This window comes from Salmo salar, chromosome 26 (assembly GCF_965601325.2).
Source record: "Salmo salar chromosome 26, fSalSal1, whole genome shotgun sequence".
NCBI classification, from domain to species: domain Eukaryota; kingdom Metazoa; phylum Chordata; class Actinopteri; order Salmoniformes; family Salmonidae; genus Salmo; species Salmo salar.
In genome coordinates this window covers 15,294,398-15,319,193 of record NC_138316.1, presented here as the reverse complement: position 1 = coordinate 15,319,193, position 24,796 = coordinate 15,294,398, and the positions used below count along the sequence as shown (strand labels likewise).

The 24,796-nt window shown below is 44.5% G+C and overlaps 1 protein-coding gene across 2 annotated transcripts in view; it reads left to right on the top strand.

The window, feature by feature from the left end:
* LOC106587265 (piezo-type mechanosensitive ion channel component 1) overlaps positions 1–24,796 on the top strand; it is a 73,319-nt gene that overhangs the window by 11,470 nt on the left and 37,053 nt on the right. For both annotated transcript variants that reach the window (XR_014382817.1, XM_014175505.3), the window contains exon 2: positions 11,845–11,940. Coding sequence is in view for 1 of the 2 variants with exons in the window: in XM_014175505.3 (XP_014030980.2) it covers positions 11,845–11,940 (96 nt within the window). In the remaining variant the exon portion in view is untranslated. The remainder of the gene's footprint in view (positions 1–11,844; positions 11,941–24,796) is intronic.

Below are 24,796 nucleotides of genomic sequence, written 5' to 3'. Positions count from 1 at the left end.
CGACTACAAGTGTGATCAGGAATTTTTTGGGGACAATCAGTTTCTGCATATCTTCATTTGGGCAGCGGTTTACCTCACTAATCTCTTTCTCACACACACACACACACACACACACACACACACACACACACACACACACACACACACACACAGCTGTGAAGGTGCTGTCATGAGTGTCCTTTGACTGAACTCAGACATAATCCTCCATGTAGGTGCTGCTTCTGTCAAAATAATTGGATTGAGATGAGTGGGAGGAAGTTGAACTTCACAACACATAGTGCCATAATCATAAACACACTGCTTGAGCACTCAATTAAATGCTATTACTCACACATTTATCTACAGGACTTGGACTCAGTCAGGGAAGACTAGCTTCTCTGCTAGGCCCCAGAACCACTCTGTATGTTAGGTCTGGAATCTGACACCAGCCAGCACCATCCAAACTCATTACTGTTGAATTAACAGTGAGCCAAGGACCGGTGTGGAATTGGCCCGGCTACAGAGCTTTGTCTTTCAGGCCTCAGTAAAACATGATAGAGTTGGAGGTTACTCTTTAAATGAGAATTTGACTTCACACTGATGCCTCTGGCTGACCGCTAACCAGATAACAGACCGCCGCTCTGGCCTTGTGCTGGCCAGCCACCACAGACACGGGAGTGCTAAAGCTCTATTTAATGAGGAGCATGGAACTGCAATGTCCAACACCTCTTGCGGTCACACAGGCCCTCATTTAGATGTGCTCAACTAGCTGGCTGTCTGGGGCTGAGGCTGGCTGACCACGGCCAGAGAAAACCCTCTCGGATATCTAGGGCATTGGGCAGAGCTGGATCTGCAGCCAGGCCAACTGCCCATAGGCCCAGTGGTCCAGTCCCTCCAAGCCAAACGGATATGGCACAGTGTGTGTGTGTGTGTGTGTGTAAGGGAGAGGAAGTTGCGCTTCCTCATCTCAGTGAGTTATTTTATGAAGAGAATAATTAGAAATTGAATGGGATCTTTAAGCACTTACAAATTTGTAACATGTCATGTGAATTGCCTGAAGAACAAACACAGTACCTGTCAAAAGTTTGGACACACCTACTCATTCAAGGGTTTTTCTTTATTTTGACTATTTTCTACATTGTAGAATAAAAGTGAAAACATAAACTATGACATGATACAGATGGAATCGTGTAGTAACCAAAAAAGTGTTAAACAAATGAAAATATATTTTAGATTCTTCAAAGTAGCCACCCTTTGCCTTGATGACAGCTTTGTACACTATTTGTACACTCTTGGAATTCTCTCAACCAGCTTCATGATGTAGTCACTTGGACTGTGTTTGAGCCAATCAGTTGTGTTATGACTAGGTAGGGGTGGTATATAGAAGATAGCCCTATTTGGTAAAAGTCCAAGTCCATATTATGGCAAGAACCAGCTCAAATAAGCAAAGAGAAACAACAGTCCATCATTACTTTAAGACATGGAAGTCAGTCAATCCGGAAAATTTCAAGAACTTTGAAAGTTTCTTCAAGTGCAGTCGCAAAAACCATCAAGCGTTATGATGATAACTGGCTCTCATGAGGACCGCCACAGGAAAGGAAGACCCAGAGTTACCTCTGCTGCAGAGGACAAGTTCATTAGAGTTAACTGCACATCAGATTGCAGCCCAAATAAAAAGTAACAGACACATCTCAACATCAATTGTTAAGAGGAGACTGCGTCAATCTGTCCTTCATGGTCGAATTGCTGCAAAGAAACCACAACTAAAGGACACCAATAATAAGAAGAGACTTGATTGTGCCAAGAAACACGAGCAATGGACATTAGACCGGTGGAAATCTGTACTTTTTTAGATTTTTGGTTCCAACCGCTATGTCTTTGTGAGATGCAGAGTAGGTGAATGGATGATCTTCGCATGTGTGGTTCCGACCGTGAAGCATGGAGGAGGAGGTGTGGGGGTGCTTTACTAGTAACACTGTCTGTGATTTATTTAGAATTGAAGGCACACTTAACCAGCATGGCTACCACAGCATTCTGCAGCGATACATCTGGTTTGCGCTTAGTGGGACTATAATTTGTTTTTCAACAGGACAATGACCCAAAACACACCTCCAGGCTGTGTAAGGGCTATTTGACCAAGAAGGAGAGTGATGGAGTGCTGCATCAGATGACCTGGCCTCAACAATCACCCGACCTCAACCCTATTGAGATGGTTTGGGATGAGTTGGACCGCAGAGTGAAGAAAAAGCAGCCAACAAGTGCTCAGCATATGTGGGAACTCCTTCAAGACTGTTGGAAAAGTATTCCAGGTGAAGCTGGATGAGAGAATGCCAAGAGTGTGCAAAGCTGTCATCAAGGCAAAGGGTGGCTACTTTGAAGAATCTAAAATATAAAATGTATTTTGATTTTGTTTAACACTTTTTTGGTTACTTCATGATTCCATATGTGTTATTTCATAGTTGTGATGTCTTCACTATTATTCTACTATTCTCTTGGCATATAATTATTTTTTACTTGTGAGCGCTACTTTCAAAACTACTGGCTGAAATGATACAACACCTTTTAATAATACATCTTTAAGTAAGATGATATTACAGTTGGTTAATTTATCTGCTTGGCAGGCATCTCTTTTTTTTAATGTAAAGGTTTTCCATTTAATCCGACTTTCACCACCATTCTATAGCTTCTATTTAGGATATAGCTCATAAAAACCTGATTTGATTAATTGAAACTGTTTTAATTAAGTGGTGATTGTTTGATATGAGAGACATAACACTGCCTGTGTTCATAGTTATGAATAGTGGACATTGTGTTACAGCTTGCTGCTGAGTCTGAGCCATATGACAGCTGTCTCTTATCTCTGGCACTAATAATAACAGTAACTGCTATATTGCTGAGGGGCCCTAGGCCCATGGATAGGTGACACATTTGAAGTGTCTTCTCACTGTAACTCAGCTCACTCTCTGGTTTCCAATGACATGTAAGTGAGTGATACACTTATGGGGTTAAGGTCTCACTATGATCTTCCACTCCTTCTCATCTCCTCTTCATGGGAATGAATGATGAGCATTTCAACAGCTCTAAATGCAATTCAATGTTAAGCTATTTTAGAGGTGTCAAGCCAAGTATTAGGCTGTCTGTTGCAATGGAAAGGATGTGTCTCTCTAATTGCTCTCTGAAAATGTAAATCGCTAAATCAAAATATTTCATTTGAAATTAATACCTTGATTTACCTTGGGGTTTCAAGGTGAAAGCTCTGAGGTTAAGGGCACTAGTTTGGATAATATGTAGTGTAGGTGCTCCTATGTTTGTGTGGTGTGATGTACATCAGTTCAAACGGCATGGGTAATGCCGGCATGTTTTGTCCAGTCATGCTTATTCTGCTTTCTTGGTTTTGAACCTGATGGAGGCTCGTCTGTAAGGAAATACTGTAGGGAAATGTAGTTCCTTTTCCGAATTTCAAAAGAAACTGTAGAGTGGTTTAGTTCTCATGTTGCACTTCAAACTGTATCATCACTTCTTACAACTGTAACTAGGCCATATGGCCTAGAAAACTCCCAAAAAATAAATTACAGCCAAGTAAGAGCTACAAGCTAAAACTCACACCATTCAACGTGTTAGATTATGCCTCTCTGTAAGCATTCCTCACACACTTGCCCTGACAAGCCTTGTGCTTTTTACTTTCGATTCCTCCAGTAACGGGATTACAAAATGCCTCATAATGACCCTGATCTCCCTGTTTGTCAGGCATCAGATGATGATGATAATGATGAGAGGGGCAGAGTACAGAGTCAGAGAGAGGGCTGTGAAGTGTTAAAGAGCAGGCTACATGCTGAGATGAGAGCTGGGCATATCAAAACGCTTTCTGACATTTACGACAGGGTCCACATTCTGTTCTTCACGCTGAATGCTGCTTTTGTTATGGGCCATTTTATGGAAAATTGCTTCCTCGTGCCGTCGCCTGACTGCGCCGCTTGAGTTCTGGATCTGAATTGAGGTGGTGGTGCAATATCCTCCCCACACATGCTCCCAGAGCCTCCGCTGCCTTTACTGTCAAAGAGAGAATGAGAGAATGAGGGAGGGAGTGAAGTGAGAGTGACGGTCTGTTCAGGCTACTTGGCTAGCGGCGTTATCTTCTCGGGCCACATGGCACACGCCTTTGCTCGCCGTGTCCGTCGGGTGGAGAAGTCTCCTACAGATGGGTGGAGAGTGGTGTTCATTTTGATCCTTTAGAACAGGGTGATAGATGGGTTGTTATGTATGCAGAAATAGTAATACCCCCCCTTGAGCACCGCATGGCCATTCAGTCCTACAAAGGGCAGACCTGGCTGTTTGTCGCAAGATACTGCATTCATACTAATGGAAATATTCATAGTGTTTGAAAGGGGCACGTATTAACGCATATTTTCTATTTTAAGGGAAAAACTTCTCCATTTCCTCCCCTGGCACCCAAGTGGTCTCAGCACATTTTGTATTATTCTGTATGTAAATCCGAGACACACAATTCATACGATAAGTTATGAATAGCAATTCGTACGATATGTTACGAATTTGCAAAACTTATGCTATGTTATGAATTCCAATTTGTTGTTGCTAACGTTAGCTAGGTGGCTAACGTTAGCTAGCTCTAGGGGTTAGGGTTAAAGTTAGGAGTTAGGTTAAAGGGTTAGCGTTAGGGAAAGGTTAGCTAAAAGGCTTAAGGTTAGGGGAAGTGTTAGCTAAAAGGGTTAGGGGAAGGGTTAGGTAAGTATTTATTTACAAAGTAGATAAAAAGTAATAAGTAGCGAAAGTTGCCATTGATGCGATTCGAACACGCAACCTTGGGTTGCTAGACGTTTGCGTTCACCCATCCACCCCGCCCAACTACCCTACTTTAGTTTTTGTTTGAAGTAACCTGTCTTATGTAACCATACCAAACGTAACATATCGTACTCATTTGAGTGTTTCTGATTTACATCTACTATGCTACGTCTAATCTATGAGACCAGTCTGCTGGCACAGAAGTAGAACAGTTTCACCCATCAAGGAGGGAAGGGAAACCAAAGGGGAAGTGATTGTTTAGAGGATAGAAGAATGAGCATTGTTTCATAGAGCTGCAATGTGCATGAACAATGAATAGAGATTGACTTGGCAGCATGCACTTCTTGCGATGCCAGCTAATTTGTTAGGATTTGACTCATATTTGTTGAGAAATGTTCTCAGGTTTCAGTGAGTGAATAGTCTCCATATTTTACCCAGGAGGGCAGCTCAAGTTCCCTATTTCTTATTCACACACCACACATACTCAATGGGCCTTGTGAAGCTTTCATTCCTGCGGCAAGGTGTCTTTCAGAGAGCGATTCGAGTTGACAAAGTTCCCCTCCTTTGTTCTGATTTGTTTAGTTTTGTCTGGTTGTCTCTGTTTAGGCCCTACTATTGTCCTGCGGATCACACGTGAATGGCTTGTATCCTTTTTAAATTGCTACCCTTAAGGGCATGTTATGATTCTTGACTTTCTCTCTCTCTGAAATGTTAGCAGTAATAGCGTGGTAATAGTAATAGCATGCAGAAACGGGAAAGTTTAAGAGTGCTGTAAATGAACTCTTGTCTGTCGAAAGGAGTTTGTCTGTTTGGAAACATGAAAATGAGTGAGAATGGAGGTCAGGGTTGGCCGCTACATCTCCAGGAACAGACACAGACAGGAGGACTGGTTGCTTTCACATTCTCAGTTCTCCTCGCTTTTTATTTTCCAATTCCTCGCAGGCACACAGGAAGATTTTTGTTTCATGTCTTTCACAACTGTGGGGAGCTCAGTATTTGAGCATACAGTGTGTGCAGTGTGTGTGTGTGTGTGTGTGGGAAAGACAGAGGAAGGGGGATTGTCTCTGGCTGTAGGCCTCATGCAGGGCCTGCCAGATCTATAGGCTTTAGTAGCTGGCAATGGGATTCATCATCCTGGAAGCCCTTTACGGCCTGTGCTCCAGGGAGGGGTTGTCTCTCTCCACTCACCCCTATAACCCAGCTCTGTGTCTGGCTGGGAGAGCTGCCCTGACTCTGGCTCCCCACCATCTCCTCTCTCCATCAGAACAGAGGAGCTGGGATCAGTCAGGCTCCCTGGGCCGGCCTCAGTCCAGGAACATCCCATTCACCCTAGTAGATATGGATGGATTAGATAGGTAGGTTATACCGAAATATGGCAATCAGAAGGCAATCTAGAGCTGCTGTCATGTGGTTTTAAGCCGTGGATCCAAATCTGTGGACGTGGCTTTTTCCCCACTGTACCGGAGAGTTGCAGTAGAGCATGTAAAACTGTCAAAGCCCTGTCACATCCAGACTGGCCATTTTTATTTTAATTATCACATAAAGCCGTCCTCATTAGTTGATCGCCCCACTGTCCACATGGAGATCGGGTCCTTTTTAAACACACAGTTGATTACTTAATGGCTTCCATGAGCCGTTGTTTCTCTCCCTGAGCTCAGCTGACATCATGGAACACTGGGGCGTCAATGGAAAACTGCTCCCTACATTTCCCCTTAAACCCCTCTCTCTTCAGCTACGCACACTCCAGCAGAATAGTAGGATCAGAATAAGTGCCCAGGTGATAGACTGATAGACTGTAGTGAGCCTAGTTAGGGTACTTTCCACTGGTGAGTTGAATAAGAGGGTCCTTTCAGCTGTACAGTAGTGGAAACACAAGACATGTTGAAGACGGCAGATCTGAGACCACTGCAATGGAAGACCTCTGTGTGACTCATTCTAACCAGAGCCAACGAGTCAGGAGGAATCACAGGGATCTATAGAGACCCATTGAACCCACACCGCTGTATGAGAGACACATACATAATCCACTCAACTTCTGTGAGGGATCTACATGTCATTCAACTATCAATGATATTGAAGATCTGACCTTGTGTTATGGAGCTAAAATTTGAATGACTGCAATTACGCCCAGAAAGACCCAGGCCATCATGATGAATTTGAAAGAAACAGATGATTGCATTCAGGATAATTCTGTGTTTAACGAACTTTAGCATGTAGACATTGATATAGTGTTGTCTTTTTTGAGCGTCATAGTTAGTCCAGTTATAGCGCCAATTATAGTGCAGGATTACTCATAGCCACTGTTGACGAGGATGGTTACACAGTTGCCAGTTTAGAGTTTCCCAGATGTTTTGCTTGACATCAGCACCCTGCTGTTCATTCCGAAGATGTTTTCATGTTCCAGTATCTATCCCTCCTCTCACTACCCTTTACCCACTTGGCTCATCCAAGACGCTTACTCACCCACTCCTCTCCCATATCATCTCTCTCTCTCTCACTCCCCCACCTCTCCCTCTTTATATCCTCCCTTTCCCCTTGCTCTTCATTTCCATCTGTCTCTTTTTTCCTCTCTCTCCTACCCTCCCCCTCTTTCCCTCTCCAGCCGTCTCTCTTCCTGTCTCTGTGACCCGTGCCGGACTGGGCTGTGTTCACATACCTGTAGACTGTGGTCACTGTGAGGGCCAGCTGTGGGCCCCTGGAGTCCTGTAGCTGTTGGCTTCACTGGGCCGGGCAGGCGCACATGCTCACAGACCCAACCGAGTGATCGCAGTTGGCCTCGCTTCTTATGTTTTCCCTCGCTTTCTCAACTTCCTCCCTCCGTTTTCTGCTGCTAAAGGTTATTTGTCATTTTCAATCACCTTTGATGTGGCTGCAATGAACCGTCTGGGTTGTGTGTAGTGTGTCGTGTTTCTGAGGTGGGATAGCTCTATTCTGTATGCACATGTGAGCTGCAGTCACGTGACACTTTCTGTTGACAGTGTTTTGTGGTGTGCCTGCCTTGTCGCAGGACATGCCTTAGGTATTTGATTTTCTTTCTCTCATGTTACATTTGATGACGCAATCATGTTGCCGTGCCTCTGCTATGACTCAGCTAGCTCCAGGGAGAAGCTAAGATGTGATTGAGGAGCTGCTGTCAGGACCAGGGTGAGGTCCCTGAAAACTGGGTGTCTGCCCATCTGATTAACAGGCATTTGGCCACGCTACCGGGGAAGGCAAGCTGCAGCAAAGTGCAGGGATCATATTGGCGCCGCTGCCTCTTAGCATTTGTCAAAGCACTGCTTTTGTCTGAACGAGAGGAGCCTTTAACTGACTGGGTTGGTTTCTCTGGGACACTGCTTGTCACAGTCACAGTCTTGCCACGTGTTCTCAGTAGCACCACTACGCTACACTGAAAACACTGTAAATGCTTGGAGGGTGGAAGGTATTGCAATCCGTTAGCTCTGATATTAGACCGATCCACTGTGAGTGTGTTGCTCATGACCTGTGGCAATTCCGCACATTGGAAACGTCTTTTAATCAGATTTGGCTCTGTCAGCAGACACTGAAAACGGTGATCTGAGATGATTCACTGCTGATCTAAAGCTGATGTGGGATAAACTGCTTTACAGACAGGCCCATACAGTTAAAACAATTCAACCACCACTATCTACTGAAACGATACCAATTTGTTTTTTCGAAACAGTGATCAGATCAGCAGCTTGGACTCTCCCAATAGGCTTTGCCTAATGGAGATGATGACATTTTGAGTGTCCGCCAGAAAATGAAAAGCACCTGAGTGTAAAAGGTCAGCTCCCTCTTCAGTGTTCTTCCATTTCAGGTTTATGTTGAGTCAGCTTAGCAGGATTACTCTGTGGAGACCTTTCTATTTGCCGTACAGTAAACAACCTCAAGTTTAAGGAAAAACTGCCAAAGCCCTGGAAAGATTGGCAAGAATATTTCAATACAGGAGAGTCCCTGACGTAAGTCAGTGGAGATAAGGAGTCCACATCTCCTCCCTCAGTCAACACAGGAGCTATAAAACAATGACATGCCAGATGGGAAACGTAGAGCCTCTGGCCAGGAGTTGGACTGGGTGTTGTATATATGAAGTGTGACTGTCTATTGACATTGAGGATTAGACTACTGTTGAGTCTACAACTATGTAATGGGAAGATATTTCAGAGTAACGTGTAACAAGTCTGTTAGTCTTTGCAGTTTGCAATGCATCATTCCGTCAGTAGTGTGGTCCATGGTTGGGTATGGTAATGGATTGACAGTGATCAAGACCCTCAAGAAACAACCACTTCTTAATATTTTCTCTAATAAAGAGGAGTTATATTGAAATATATGTTGATGGTGAGATGTGCTCCAGAGGCACACAGGTATCCATTTGAAAACTATTCCCAGAAATAGCTATGCAACTCTGAAGGCAAACATTTGCAGGTTTATTATTGACAAATTAGAGCTTGAAACTTAATTCAGTGTGATGTCTGCGTATAAATTGTACCTCTAAATGAGGCAGCTACAGTAAGTGTAGTCCAAAGGTGTTTTACCATAGAGCGTACATTATAAGGCCCTGGGCATAAGAGACCAGCTTTTCACCGTGTTTGACTCTGCACAGGGCACAGACCAAGCTGGGACACACACACTCCGAGTGTGTTCCTCAGAGGTGCGTCACGACCCCAACTCGGCGGCATGCTGTTTGGTTTTCCAATCTCAATTACCATAATTTCCTGAATCTATCCGATGCATAGTTTGAGAGTCTATGGGCTCTGCTATTTAGAGCCGTTGGTGGTGGGAGTCTAGGCTGGGATGTTAGGGCTTTGACCCTGTAGGAACAACAGAGTGAGGTAGTGCTGCTTTTTGAGGAGTGGGTTCCTCCTCTCTCTGTCTCTGTCTCTCTCTCTCTCTCTCGTCTCTGTCTCTCTCTCTGTCTCTCTCTCTCTCTCTCTGTCTCTCTCTCTGTCTCTGTCTCTCTCTCTCCGTCTCTGTCTCTCTCTCTCTCTCTCTCTCTCTCTCCTGTCTCTCTCTCTGTCTCTCTCTCTGTCTCTCTCTCTCTCTGTCTCTGTCTCTGTCTGGCTAATTGCTCCCTTGATCACATGGCATTTCTCTCGGTTTCTGCACCACAGGATCTCAGTACTCTGTCACGCTCACACCACACCTGATTGGTAGATGTTTGGTGTGTGTGAAAGCGTGTGTTTGTTTGAGAACTTATAATACTACTACTACTCATCCGAACCGCTCATCTCTCATTGATTGTTAATAAGGAGATTCTTCAGTCATTGAAAAGTGGACACTGTTCATACTGTATAGAGCCCCTGACTGTATAAGTAATCCTGATTGGCTGACCTCTACTTTCCTAGCTGGGTGCAATAGGTAGTGTAGTGTAACTGCTCAGGCAGTCAGTCAGGTAGCCAGGCAGGCAGGGGAATGGAAACACTGGGGATATGCTACAGAGGAGGTAAACAGATGGCCAGCCAGTCCGGGAGATGGATGAAGGGAGATGGATGAAGGGAGATGGAAAGAAAGGAAGAAGGAAACACAGGAGGAACTCCTCAGACTGTTTAACTTTTCCTCGCTTCAGTTGAGTTGCAACCCATTTTCCTGCACTGTGTCAGCGGCTGGTTTAGTGCGTGGGTATGAGTGTGTGTGTGCACATTTGAGCGAGGATGCTTGAGATTCAATGACGGGGAGAGGGATTAATAGAAAGGAAAAAGCTCTTACTACATTTTAGCAGCACATATTTACAGTAAACTAAGAGCAGACTAGGGGCATTCCCCCTCTCTGGTCTCTGGTCTCTGTCGAAGCCTGTTGATTGTGGGATGAGAAGCTGGTGATCTCAGTGATCTCAGGCTCCCTCAAGTGGGCCAGTAAAATCCTTAGTACAAACAGCGCTGTGTGCCACACGCTAGCTAGCTCATTGACTCTCACTAATAGGACAAAGCCTGTCTTTATTCTCCCATTCTGGTTGTGTTAATTATAGATCTATAGCAGACTGTAGGCCGGGGCGGAGCGCCTGCGGGGCTGGAACACTGTACTGGGTACAGTGACTGACTGCAAGGCATTATTATGGTGGATATGTTGTGATGTGTAGGATGGGCTCTCAGCCGTCAGCTGTGGACACTGTGCAGTGCAGTGCAGTGCTGTTTCCCCCTGCTGGGTCTCTGTGGGGCCACCCTCAGTAGGGCCGGTAGAAAGCGTAATGCTTCTGAGTTCTTCAGACCCTGCTTAGGCGTTTCTTTTACGCCTGCTACTTTAGGTTACTGAGGGGCAGACCCAGATGGCCAGATGAGAGTTGGTTGTGAGGATGAAATGCTGTGAGATGGACGGTTGTGGCAGGACTCTAACAGGCCTGGTTAGGATCCAGAGGCTAAGGGGCTGAGCACAGCACAGGGGATCAGAGCGCTGGGCTCCCAGCTCCCCCTTCCAATCTCAGAGCTCAGCCGGAGAGAGGAGAGAGAAGAGGAGAGGGGGGTGTGAAGGCAGCCCTCCCAGGGCCCCAGCAGGCGGTCTGGAAAGCCCTCGTGTCCCTTGGCAGCTGCTCAAATGACCAGCAGCTAGCTAGTTCACTGAACACAGGCTGAGTAACCAGCATTATGCCTGGACAATCACAGGGTCTGGTGTATTATCAGTATTAATAATCATCATTATTATTATTATTATAATCATTATTATTAAAGGAATGTTTAGTGCAGAGCAGGCCACGGTTGGCTGCCATCCAGCTCTGTGTTACTGTTAACACGGTCCATCGCTGCTGCTTTCACAGGGACCTGAGAGAGCCCTGCCTGTATGTCGACTCATTAGATGTTTTCCAGTAAGGGAGGTGTGTGTGTGGATGTGTGAGGCATGCGGTTACAAACAATTACAAGTGTCAGAGGGTGTCAGGGAGACTTGTTGATGAAAGGCAGAGGCGTAAATCAACCCCAGTCTCAGCCCTCACCCTTTCTTCCTGTCTCCTCTCTGTGACCTCAATTCACAGATTTGTACCTGGATCATTCAACCACTCAGAAATATTGCTGTGTATCAGTCATTGACTGTGATGTTTGTCTGTGTCGTACCTGTCCTCTGACCTCTGTGTGTCCCCAGCCTGCCTGTTTCGCTACAATGCCCTGTCTCTGGTCTACCTGCTCTACCTGCTGCTACTGCCATGGTTCCTGTGGCCCAACAAACACACACTACGAGGTAAGACAACACGCCAGTCCTTCCCTTCATTTGGTAACTCCTGCTTGTTTTAATAGTTTCAGGCGTGGGTGGGTAGGTGTGGTTGTATGTGGGAACGCTGAGACCTCTCACCGCAGCATTGATATTGACGTTGATCAAATGGTGCAATGTTTGGAAGTTGTGCAATATAACAGAAGAGCCAGACAAAACATGTGCAATACGATTCCAAATGAATTGTGGTAACAACAAAAAAGAAAGGATGAAACAACGGAGCAGGTTTTCAGAGCATGGTTCACATCCTCATACATACCACAGCGTCTGTGGTGCAGTTGGCTTCAGACAGACAGCTTCCGTTCATTACATGGCAAAATCTTAACCACTAACTTCTAACTATATTTTACCTCCAAACCTATGAGGACTGGGCTGCAACTCTGATACACTTCATTATACAACGGGTGGGTCTTATGCTGATTGGTTAAAACCGCATTCCAGCCGGTGTCTATTCCACAAGTTACCGCCGGCTAAATCTGTGACGTTAAAATGCCTATTTACTCTGTTCCATCTGATTGTGCAATCCACTGTCTCATCAGCCCAGGCAGGGAAGTTATAAACTTAATCTCCACTATAAAAAGCATCTAGACATTCTCTCACATTTCTTTTAGACTAACTTTTAGTTTTCAAAAGGGGAGATTTGTATAAACCTTACTGTCTGTCTCTCTGACATTTGCAACATTATTTTAATATTCAAATTCGATCTCCAACTGTCCCACAGTAATGAACGTGTAGGGGTCAGGAGTCGGGACGAGAGAGAGAGAGGCAGGCAGCGTTTCTCAGCCAGTCGAAATCATGAATCAGCTGACATCATTTTAATGGATATATACAAAGAAATGTAAATTGAAAAAAGGTAAATCAAGACGAAATGCAGCTAGTTTGCAGTTTTTCCAGCTTCAGTTTGAAGTGATTGTGTTAGCTGTGTTGTTGGTTACCTCCTCTGAACAACAGTGTCCAATCGAGAGAGCACATTTTGTATACCTGGCTAAATCGTGCCTCATTAGCTCATTGTTATGGATGTATCCAAATAAATGTCACTAGAAAACAGCTTAAACAAATACAGCTACTTTGCAGTTATTCTGGCTACACTTTTTGACTGTAAATTAGCCGTAGTTGGCTAGCTAGCAAGCAAGGGATAAGAACGTTGCCAGTCAGTATGGCAATGGAACATTTAGAACGAACGACTGTGTCGTGTCTATAGATACAGAACAAAAAGACTGAACGACTGGGTCACGTCTATAGCTATAGATGCAGAACAAAAAGACTGAACGACTGGGTCACGTCCATAGATACAGAACAAAAAGACTGAACGACTGGGTCACGTCCATAGATACAGAACAAAAAGAACGAACGTCTGGGTCGCGTCTCTAGCAACCCTAGATTTGTGTCGGGACTATATCTTGTAGAAGGATGAAATAGTATAAATAAATTAATCAATCACTTTTTTAATGAAAATATGTCGATCATTATTTGAATATGTTAGTAACCCGTTGGATAAAAGTGATAATGCCCTCGAAGCCGGTGTTTGTTGGATATATTGGCATGGTTTGCCGGCCTTCGACAAACAACACCCGTGCCAATATATCCAACAAACACCAGCTTTCGGGCATTATCACTTAACTAAATACAGGATCTCTTGGGGTTTATAAGTTATTGGTTTTTCCTCTCAGCTATTTAAGCAATAAGGCCAGAGGGGGTGTGGCATATGGCTAAGGGTTGTGCTTTTGCACAACGCAACGCAGAGTGCCTGGATACAGCCCTTAGATGTGGTATATTGGCCATATACCACTAACCCCCGAGGTACCTTATTGCTTTTATAAACCAGCCAGCATCCCGGAGTCACCTGGAGACTGGTGTTTTGTGGGTACTATTTAATGAAGCTGCCAGTTGAGGACTTGTGAGGCATCTGTTTCTCAAACTAGACACTCTAATGTACTTGTCCTCTTGCTCAGTTGTGCACTGGGGCCTACCACTCCTCTTTCTGTTATGGTTAGATACAGTTTGCGCTGTTCTGTGAAGGGAGTAGTACACAGCGTTGTACCAGATCTTCAGTTTCTTGGCAATTTCTCGCATGGAATAGCCTTAAATTCTCAGAACAAGAATAGACTGATGAGTTTCAGAAGAAAGGTCTTTGTTTCTAGCAATTTTGGGCCTGTAATCGAACCCACAAATGCTGATGCTCCAGATACTCAACTAGTCTAAAGAAGGCCAGTTTTATTGCTTCTTTAATCAGGACAACAGTTTTCAGCTGTGTTATTATAATTGCAAAAGGGTTTTCTCATGAACAATTAGCATTTTAAACTGATAAACTAAGATTAGGTAACACAACGTGCCATTGGAACACAGGAGTGATGGTTGCTGGTAATGGGCCTTTGTACACCTATGTAGATATTCCATAAAAATCGGCCATTTCCAGCTACAATAGTCATTTACAGCATTAACAATGTCTACACTGTATTTCTGATCAATTTGATGTTATTTTAATGGACAAAAAAATTGCTTTTCTTTCAAAAACAAGGACATTTCTAAGTGACCCCAATCTTTTGAATGGTAGTGTATGTGGTAGGGTCTACAGGCAGTTACGGACTATAAAAATCTACCCGGCGACGTCACGCACACCGACGTCTTGCTTCCAGACAAACTAAACACCTTCTTTGCCCGCTTTGAGGAGAATACAATGCCACCGACGCGTTAAACGCGTTAACCCTCGCAAGGCTGCTGGCCCAGACGGCATCCCTAGCCGAGGCCTCAGAGCACATATTCAATCGCTCCCTATCCCAGTCTGCTGTCCCCACGTGCTTCATGATGGCCACCATTGTTCCTGTACCAAAGGCGGCAACGATAACTGAACTAAATGACTACCGCACTAAATGACTACCGCCCCGTAGCACTTACTTCTGTCATCATGAAGTGCTTTGAGAGACTAGTCAAAGATCATATCACCTCCACCTTACCTGCCACCCTAAACCCATATAAGTTTGCATACCGCCCCAACAGGTCCACAGACGATGCAATCGCCATCACACTGTACACTGCCCGATCCCATCTGGACAAGAGGAATTCCTATTTAAGAATGCTGTTCATTGACTACAGCTCAGCATTCAACACCATAGTACCCTCCAAGCTCATCATTAAGCTTAAGGCCCTGGGTCTCAACCCCGCCCTGTGCAATTGGGTCCTGGCCTTTCTGACGGCCGCCCCCAGGTGGTGAAGGTAGGAAACAACATCTTCACCCCGCTGATCCTCAACACTGGGGCCCCACAAGGGTGCGTGCTCAGCCCCCTCCTGTACTCCCTGTTCACCCATGACTCAGTGGCCATGCACGCCTCCAACTCAATCATCAAGTTTGCAGGCGGCACAACAATAGTGGGCTTGATTACCAACAACAACGAGACAGCTTACAGAGAGGAGGTGAGGGCACTCAGTGTGGTGTCAGGAAAACAACCTCTCACTCAACATTAACAAAGCAAAAGAGATGATCGTGGACTTCAGGAAACAGCAGAGGGAGCACCCCTCTATCCACATCGACGGGACAGTAGTGGAGAAGGTAGAAAGTTTTAAGTTCCTCGGCGTACATAATGGACACACTGAAATGGTCCACCCACACAGACAGCGTGGTGAAGAAGGCGCAGCAGCGCCTCTTCAACCTCAGGAGGCTGAAGAAATTCAGCTTGTCACCAAAAACACTCACAAACTTTTACAGATGCACAATTGAGAGCATCCTGTCGGGCTGTATCACCGCACGGTATGGCAACTGCTCCGTCCATAACCGTAAGACTCTCCAGAGGGTAGTGAGGTCTGCACAACGCATCACCGGGGGCAAACTACCTGCCTTCCAGGACACCTACACCACCCCATGTCACAGGAAGGCCAAAAAGATCATCAAGGACAACAACCACCTGAGCCACTGCCTGTTCACCACCTCGCCATCCGGAAGGCGAGGTCAGTACAGGTGCATCAAAGAAGGGACTGAGAGACTGAAAAACAGCTTCTATCTCAAGGCCATCAGATTGTTAAACAGCCATCACTAACACAGAGAGGCTGCTGCCTACTTACAGACTCAAATCATTGGGCACTTTAATAAATGGATCACTAGTCATTTTAAATAATGCCACTTTAATAATGCTTATCTTACATTATTCATTATTCATATCTTACATTATTCATCTCATATGTACAGTTGAAGTCGGAAGTTTACATACACTTAGGTTGGAGTCATTAAAACACGTTTTTCAACCACTCCAAATTTCTTGTTAACAAACTATAGTTTTGGCAAGTCGGTTAGGACATCTACTTTGTGCATGACACAAGTCATTTTTCCAACAATTGTTTACAGACAGATTATTTCACTTATAATTCACTGTATCACAATTCCAGTGGGTCAGAAGTTTCCATACACTAAGTTGACTGTGCCTTTAAACAGCTTGGAAAATTCCAGAAAATTATGTCATGGCTTTAGAAACTTCTGATAACTCAAATGATGTCAATTAGCCTAATTGGAGGTTTGTATTTCAAGGCCTACCTTCAAACTCAGTGCCTCTTTGCTTGACATCATGGGAAAATCAAAAGAAATCAGCAAAGACCTTGTGTAGACCTCCACAAGTCTAGTTCATTCTTGGGATCAATTTCCAAACGCCTGAAGGTACCACGTTCATCTGTACAAACAATAGTACGCAAGTATAAACACCATGGGACCACGCAGCCATCATACCGCTCAGGTAGGAGACGCGTTCTGTCTCCTAGAGATGAACGTACTTTGGTGCGAAAAGTGCAAATCAATCCCAGAACAACAGTAAAGGACCTTGTGAAGATGCTGGAGGAAACAGGTACAAAAGTATCTATATTCACAGTAAAACGAGTCCATGTCGACAACCTGAAAGGCTGCTCAGCAAGGAAGAAGCCACTGCTCCAAAACCACCATAAAAAAAGCCAGACTACAGTTTGCAACTTCACATGGGGACAAAGATTGTACTTTTTGTCCTCTGGTCTGATGAAACAAAAATAGAACTGTTTGGCCATAATGACCATGGTTATGTTTGGAGGAAAAAGGGGGAGGCTTGCAAGCCGAAGAACACCATCCCAACCGTGAAGCACGGGGGTGGCAGCATCATGTTTCGGGGGTGCTTTGCTGCAGGAGGGACTGGTGCACTTCACAAAATAGATGGCATCATGAGGATGGAAAAATGATGTGGATATATTGAAGCAACCTCAAGACATCAGTCAGGAAGATAAAGCTTGGTTGCAAATGGGTTTTCCAAATGGACAATGACCCCAAGCATACTTCCAAAGTTGTGGCAAAATGGCTTAAGGACAACAAAGTCAAGGTATTGGAGTGGCCATCACAAAGCCCTGACCTCAATCCTGTAGAAAAGTTGTGGGCAGAACTGAAAAAATGTGTGCGAGCAAGGAGGCCAAGAAACCTGACTCAGTTACACCAGCTCTGTCAGGAGGAATGGGCCAGAATTCACCTAACTTATTGTGGGAAGCTTGTGGAAGGCTACCAGAAACGTTTGACCCAAGTTAAACATTTTAAAGTCAATGCTATAAAATACCAATTGAGTGTATGTAAACTTCTGACCCACTGGGAATGTGATGAAAGAAATAAAAGCTGAAACACATAATTCTCTCTACTATTATTCTCACATTTTACATTCTTAAAATAAAGTGGTGATCCTAACTGACCTAAGACAGGGAATCTTTACTAGGATTAAATATCAGGAATTGTGAAAAACTGAGTTTAAATGTATTTGGCTACGGTGTATGTAAACTTCCGACTTCAACTGTATATACTGTATTTTATACCCTCTATTGCATCTTGCCTATGCCGGTCTATATATTTATGTGTACATATTCTTATTCCATCCCTTACATTGTGTGTATTAGGTAGTCGTCGTGGAATTGTTAGATATTACTGCACGGTCAGAACGAGAAGCATAAGCATTGCTCTACACTCGCATGAAATCAAATCAAATTTTATAGGTCACATACACATGGTTAGCAGATGTTAATGCGAGTGTGGCGAAATGGTTGTGCTTCTAGTTCCGACCGTGCAGTAATATCTAACAAGTAATCTAACAATTTCACAACAACTACCTTATACACACATTAACATCTGCTAACCATGTGTATGTGACCAATACAATTTGATTTGATAAACCAGCTCCCTTTTGATATTTCCCAAATGATGCCCAAAGGAGGTGTTGACTATTACGAATATCTCATGTCAAATGTGTGAACTGACAAACTGACAGACAGTCTTTCAAAGGCCAGTCAGCAGTTGCTACATCCAATTTTGGACTGTTAAATGAATTAGATATATCTAGTGATTCTTGAAGAATATAACCTCTAACTGCCTCGAGCTTAGTTCCACTGTCCTACCCATCAGAACCCAAAATATAAGCTTGTTTAACCCCAATGTTTGTAAACAAAGTCAATGTAAACAAACATGGTTAAAACTATCATTTTGATCTCCTCGATGGTCAGGTCAGTCCTGGCATCCAAAGCTCTGTCTATTTATTTGAGAGTGGTTTCTATTTAATTTGAGAGTGGTTTCTATTTCTAAAGCACCATGCCCCGCTGTTTACCAAAACAAGTGGTGGGGTACCCGCTTTGACTCCGGATTACCCCTTTAAAGAGTGATTTGAATTTGGGCCTTTTGACTATAACACACAGGGCCACCCAAGCTCAAGTTCTAGTCCCTAATTTACTTTTATGTGTAAAAATGTGTGGTCTGTTTAGGAATAAAAACTAATTTGCAGGGGGTTGTGATATTAATGTGGAAAGTGAAAAACATAATGGTCAGTAATTTGCGATGGCAACGAGACAGGAATTCATCTGAAAAATGCAGAAACCTCTTATTCCTGACTCTGCTCTGGAAGCCAACCTTCATTACCACAATACACTCCCGTTGAGGGGCTGTATTACAGGGATTTCTCGCTTCACGTTTGGGAGTTTTTCAATCTCTACCTTCTCGTGATTTGCAGGTGCAGTATTTTCCCTCAGTATTCCCTCGATCTAAAGTTCAGATCTCACAGTACTTAGTTGCAGTCTGTGTTAATCTCCTGCAGACATGATAAAAACACAGCAGATGTTGTTTTTCAGAGCTGTACAAAGAAAGATTCTATCAGCAGCACAAACCTACTGCTCAATGATGTCCTTATTCTATAGTTAAGAGGGTATACAGAACTATAGAGCTAACCTCTTGACAGCTTTACTCTACATAAATATTGCTCTATTTTAGACAGACAAATCTCCGGGTGTGCTCTTAATCAAATACCAACAAACAGTGGATATGATTTCAGGTCTGGAAAATCCGCTCTTTCCACATCCTGCCCCTATCCTCCACCCACTCCCCTGTCTGTGGTAGCAGTTTAATGGTCTATGGTGGCTGTAGAGCGAACAATAGAAATGGGACACATTTTTAACAGCACAGATAAGCACACACACCCTGCACCCAGCCTTAACCCCCAGAGGCGTGTTTATCCAACATATCAACTGGCTCACGCTCCTGAGAGCCAATGGGCGCTATCAGTTCCTGTACTGGTGATAAGGTCTACAGTGAATCAGACCCCGTTCCTGCCGCCTCTGGGAAAATAAACACAGAACCGGAAGCGCGCTTATTATAGATAATTAAAACAGTTGAATTCTCCCATTCTCTCTCTTTTGTTCTTTTTTTTTTCTTTCATCGATGGGAGATTATATCAACAAGCTGCGTTTTAATACTATTCTGTCTCCGTGCTGTTAGGGTCAATAACCCTCGTTTCTTTTAGAGGGGAAAAGGGGGGAAATCTGAGCATGATAAGCTGTGTGGGGTCACATGAATATGTGTAAATGGTGAGAGGTTTATTTCAGGGAGACTCGCTGGTGGAGGTGATTCCCTGTAGGAAAATCCCAGAGTCTGCCAGCCTCTATTAAATGAAGCCTGACAGAGAATAGGATTAACGCTTTTAATGAAAACCATCTTGAATTGTTCCCTGCCTCCAATTATCAGCACTTTTCTTGGTCCTGGCCGCCATGGGAGGACCAGATGCATGCAATCAAGGGGGCAGCTGGGTGAACCAGGAGGATTCTGGAGACGTCAAGCAGAAACGAACCCTCCGCCTCACCTCCACATGCTCCTCCTTTCCAGGGAAAATCTAATCTCACCCTCTGTGAATGTGGTGGATCGTGGGGCATATTAGGGTTGAGAGTAGCCATGGTCACAATGCCCTCTGTGGATTAGAGGGTTACAGAAGCCGTCTTATGTCATACTGCCCTGAGAGCTGACCTGGTTACAGACGCTCTGGCCTGTCTGGAAAGAAACTATGACTGTTTCCAGGGACGGAGAGGAAGATGGAGAGGAAGCTTGTTCCATCTGCATTACAATGAATAAAGGCTACCACATGCATGTGCGCTCTTGCTTTCCCCTTTTGTGTTATTGAATCGATCGCTTACTGTCATTCATTCAGTAACGTAAGCTAAGACTGTGTTATTGAATCGATCCCTTACTGTCATTCATTCAGTAACGTAAGCTAAGACTGTGTTATTGAATCGATCCCTTACTGTCATTCAGTAACGTAAGCTAAGACTGTGTTATTGAATCGATCCCTTACTGTCATTCATTCAGTAACGTAAGCTAAGACTCAATTAAGTGGCTCTCGCCAACTGTATTGCCCATAAGGGATGGTATCATTGGATTCTTTGAGGCCACTGACAGAGAGGACCGTGATAAGGCTTAATAGTCACTTTCAGCTCCTCCCCAGCCCAAACCTCACCGGATACACTGTGTTTGACATTCCCTTCAAAAGACTGTTTTCCATTGCTCGCTCCCCATTATCTAAATCCCCCGTATTGTACAATCTGGACACGCTGTCGTTTCCCCAGAGCTGATAAGTAAAAGGACAAATATTGAGCACCTGTCTGGAGCCTGCTGGGTTACACTGTTTCCAACATAGGAAAAAGATAGGGGATTTATTCACTGGTATTCAGGTCCGACGCTCGCAGGGTGTTGCGTCAAATCTCCTCCCCTGTGTATTCTATTCACACCTGCTGGGGCTTTACAACGTCCCTTCCTGAGGCACTGCTGTCGAGACATTGTCCATATCCACAGCTTTCATGTCGCCGGGGAAACATCAGTTTGAGACATGGAGGGTTGAATGTCCCTTCTGGTTTTTGTTTGGTGTGCCTTTTTGTTGAGGAAGGCATCGTGTGGCTTTCAAAGGCTCCAAAGCCCAACTGTCACAGACTGTCATGCTGATAAATGAGAGGGTGTGAGGGAAATGCACACCAGGCCAGGCCTCCATAAATGAGTACTCAAGGCCGACCACAGCTTAAACTGGGCAGAGAATAGACTGTGGGAAGGGTGGGAAGTGCTGTTGACAACTAGTTTGCAGCTGATTTCAAATGATTTCTGTTCCAATGCTGATATATCGGACAGGACAGCTGTCTGTTCTCAGACAAATATGAGACCACTCTCAATAGGCCCATCTGGTTTATTGGACCAGAATTTCCATTCAATTTGTGGTCCTTTTATTTGTCATTTTCCCCTATGGAGAAATGGAGCAGGTTCAGCCATTGAAAATAGAGTCCAGTATTTTGAATAATGAGAGAGAACTAGCATCAGTATGTAAGGTATCTGTCCACCGCCACATGGAGCAAAACGATATACTGCTAGTCTGCACTGAAAAGAGGCTGCATATTTCATCACAAACCATGTCAACCTGTAAATCATTTTTAATAATGAAAGCAAATTACATCACTATCTTCATTAAATAGCATGTAAAGTACACCTACAAACATATTGGCTATTTTATGGCTTGACCCTTACTTTCCTTTACCTGCTAGGCAGTGGAGGCTGCTGAGGGGAGGACGGCTCATAATGACTGGAATGGAATGGTATCAAACGCATGATTTTCATCTGTTTAATACTATTCCATTCACTTAATTCCAGCCATTACACTTGATTCCAGCCATTATTATGAGCCGTCCTCCCCTCAGCAGCCTCCACTGCTGCTGGGAGTTATATGGGAGGCAGGTTTAGGGGTCAATTCCATTTAAATTCCAGTTGTCTTCAATGCTTTTCAATGAGGAACATTTGGAATTGAAGTGGAATTGACCCCAACCCTGGTGGGGGGAGTGAGGGTCTGCGGACCTCTGGGTGGTTGCTTCTCCTGGTTAGATCAGTGGCCTGAGAGTGAGAGGCCATGGGGCCAGAGAGGAGCTTTTCCCAGAGGCAAGCCTGCTATGTGCCCTCCGCTCCTCTGCCCCCAACAGGAACTGGGATTCCACACACCACTGTTATTTCAGCAGTCTTCTTACGCAAACGGCAGCTTTTCTCACACCAACGCAGCACTGCGACAGGACAGGATGTCAGAGAACAGCACAGATAAGCGTAGGGAGCAGGACATGACATACGATGCAAAACAACAAAACATAAATAAATGTCATTTTTGTTTACTGTTGGGCAGCTGTTTCTTCTGGTGGCTGATTTATTGTTGCTGGTTGGTAGAAGTTATTAAACAAATGTAGCCTAGTGTGATGAGTTTACACACATAGAACATGTGAATGAGATCCCTCTAGTAAGCAGGCCAACTAGCAGGGTCAGTGTGTTCTCTCACTCTAATATTTGAGCAGTACAGTACGGGTGGTGTGAACCAGAGATGTAGTGTGTACCGTACGGGTGGTGTAAACCAGAGATGTAGTGTGTACCGTTCGGGTGGTGTAAACCAGAGATGTAGTGTGTACCGTACGGGTGGTGTAAACCAGAGATGTAGTGTGTACCGTTCGGGTGGTGTAAACCAGAGATGTAGTGTGTACCGTACGGGTGGTGTAAACCAGAGATGTAGTGTGTACCGTTCGGGTGGTGTAAACCAGAGATGTAGTGTGTACCGTTCGGGTGGTGTAAACCAGAGATGTAGTGTGTACCGTACGGGTGGTGTAAACCAGAGATGTAGTGTGTACCGTACGGGTGGTGTAAACCAGAGATGTAGTGTGTACCGTACGGGTGGTGTAAACCAGAGATGTAGTGTGTACCGTACGGGTGGTGTAAACCAGAGATGCAGTGTGTACCGTACGGGTGGTGTAAACCAGAGATGTAGTGTGTACCGTACGGGTGGTGTAAACCAGAGATGCAGTGTGTACCGTACGGGTGGTGTAAACCAGAGATGCAGTGTGTACCGTACGGGTGGTGTAAACCAGAGATGCAGTGTGTACCGTACGGGTGGTGTAAGCCAGAGATGTAGTGTGTACCGTACGGGTGGTGTAAGCCAGAGATGCAGTGTGTGTGTTTCCAGTCAGTGGATGGTGTTAGGAATTGAAAACCAGTCAAGGTGTGGAGAAATGCGCGATGCAAAATACAAGACTTCTATGTTTAAAGGTTTAACAGACAGACAGATAGGAAGACATTACTCTAAGAGGTTCGCAGCAAATCTTTCCTCTTCCAGAGGGGAGGGCAGACCTAAATCCTCTTGCCTTATCTGTTTGCTGTTTCACCCTTTCGTGCCTGGTTCCAAAACATTCAATCAAGGCTGAGACCTTGGGTTGAATAGACCTATACATTTGAAACGTCTTAATCGCTTAAGGACACCCATGGCTGATTTTATGGCTCAAGGGCCCAGATAGCAGTTACTAAGACCTGCTTTACCGTGACCTCTGACATTTGAGATGGTACCTAAAGGCCAAATTTCAATAGGGAATAATCATCAGAAAATAACATGCCCACAGTGCCCTAATTTAAACCACAACGCCCTCTGTACCCTGGACTGTTGTGTCCGGAGGCTGGCCCTGTGGGCTCCTCTCCATAACAGCCATGTTTACACTGGCCATCTAAACGCTGGAAAAATAAGCCGTTATGCCTGAGGTACTCTTTTTGGAAAGCTCCCCCCTTTTACAAATGAGGTAAATTCAAAGAAAACACTTTGTTTTAATTTAATAACAAACCAAAAAAAACACAGCACAGTATCTCTCAGAGTGCTTGGCAGGAGTGGGCTCATTTCTCAGGGATGAAACTCAGTTAGGTTCTGTTTTCGACTTGTGCCTGTTATTCCATCTCCCTTCAGTCTAAATAGTGTACAAGAATAAATAAACCCAACAGCTGCAGGATAACCTCAAGACCAAACTGTGAAAGTTGTGGCTGTTTAGCGGCCTGAGTATTAAACATAATACCCTGCTCTTTTAACATGCACTGTTTTCCTTTCCACTCTAACCCGGGCCCAGAAACCCTGCTGCACCCCTCCATGTCAGGTGCACTACAGTCACAAGACTTGTTAAAACAATGTTCAGAGCTACTCTCGTAAATGTTCGAATTCCTCCAAATGATCCTGTTTCATGGAAAATCCAGTAATGTCACCCCAGATTTCAGGTTTTAGTTGAGGTTTTACGACGCATACAGCACAAGGGTGAGTGGGGAAGGAGGGCGGCCGCTGAAACGTCACCAGAGCGAATTTCTGCCTGTCTCTGAAAATACAAACTAGAAAAGGCAAACATGGCCTAGAAAAAAGGTCCGGCAGTTCACTGAGTTAGGGTTTGATCTCCCTGTAGTGGACTACACTACCCAGTGGCCTCTGCTCACCTCTGGCTTTCACCAAGAACCCTGCTGCCCCCACTCCGATCCCAAACCAGACCAGACCTTCCCAGATTGTTCACTATCTGATGAGAGATGATGAGGCCATGACTGCAATGGTTGTCATTGGCTGTCATGTCATGCTGTCCCTGGTGTGAAGATGGATGGGATTTTAATATCATGTTTGGTTTGTGTTATGTCTTGTTAGTACTTAGACATAGTGATGGCAGGTCTCAGATGTCGTTTCCACATTGGTGGCTGTGCTGGTCTCTCCTCAGAGAGATCTCA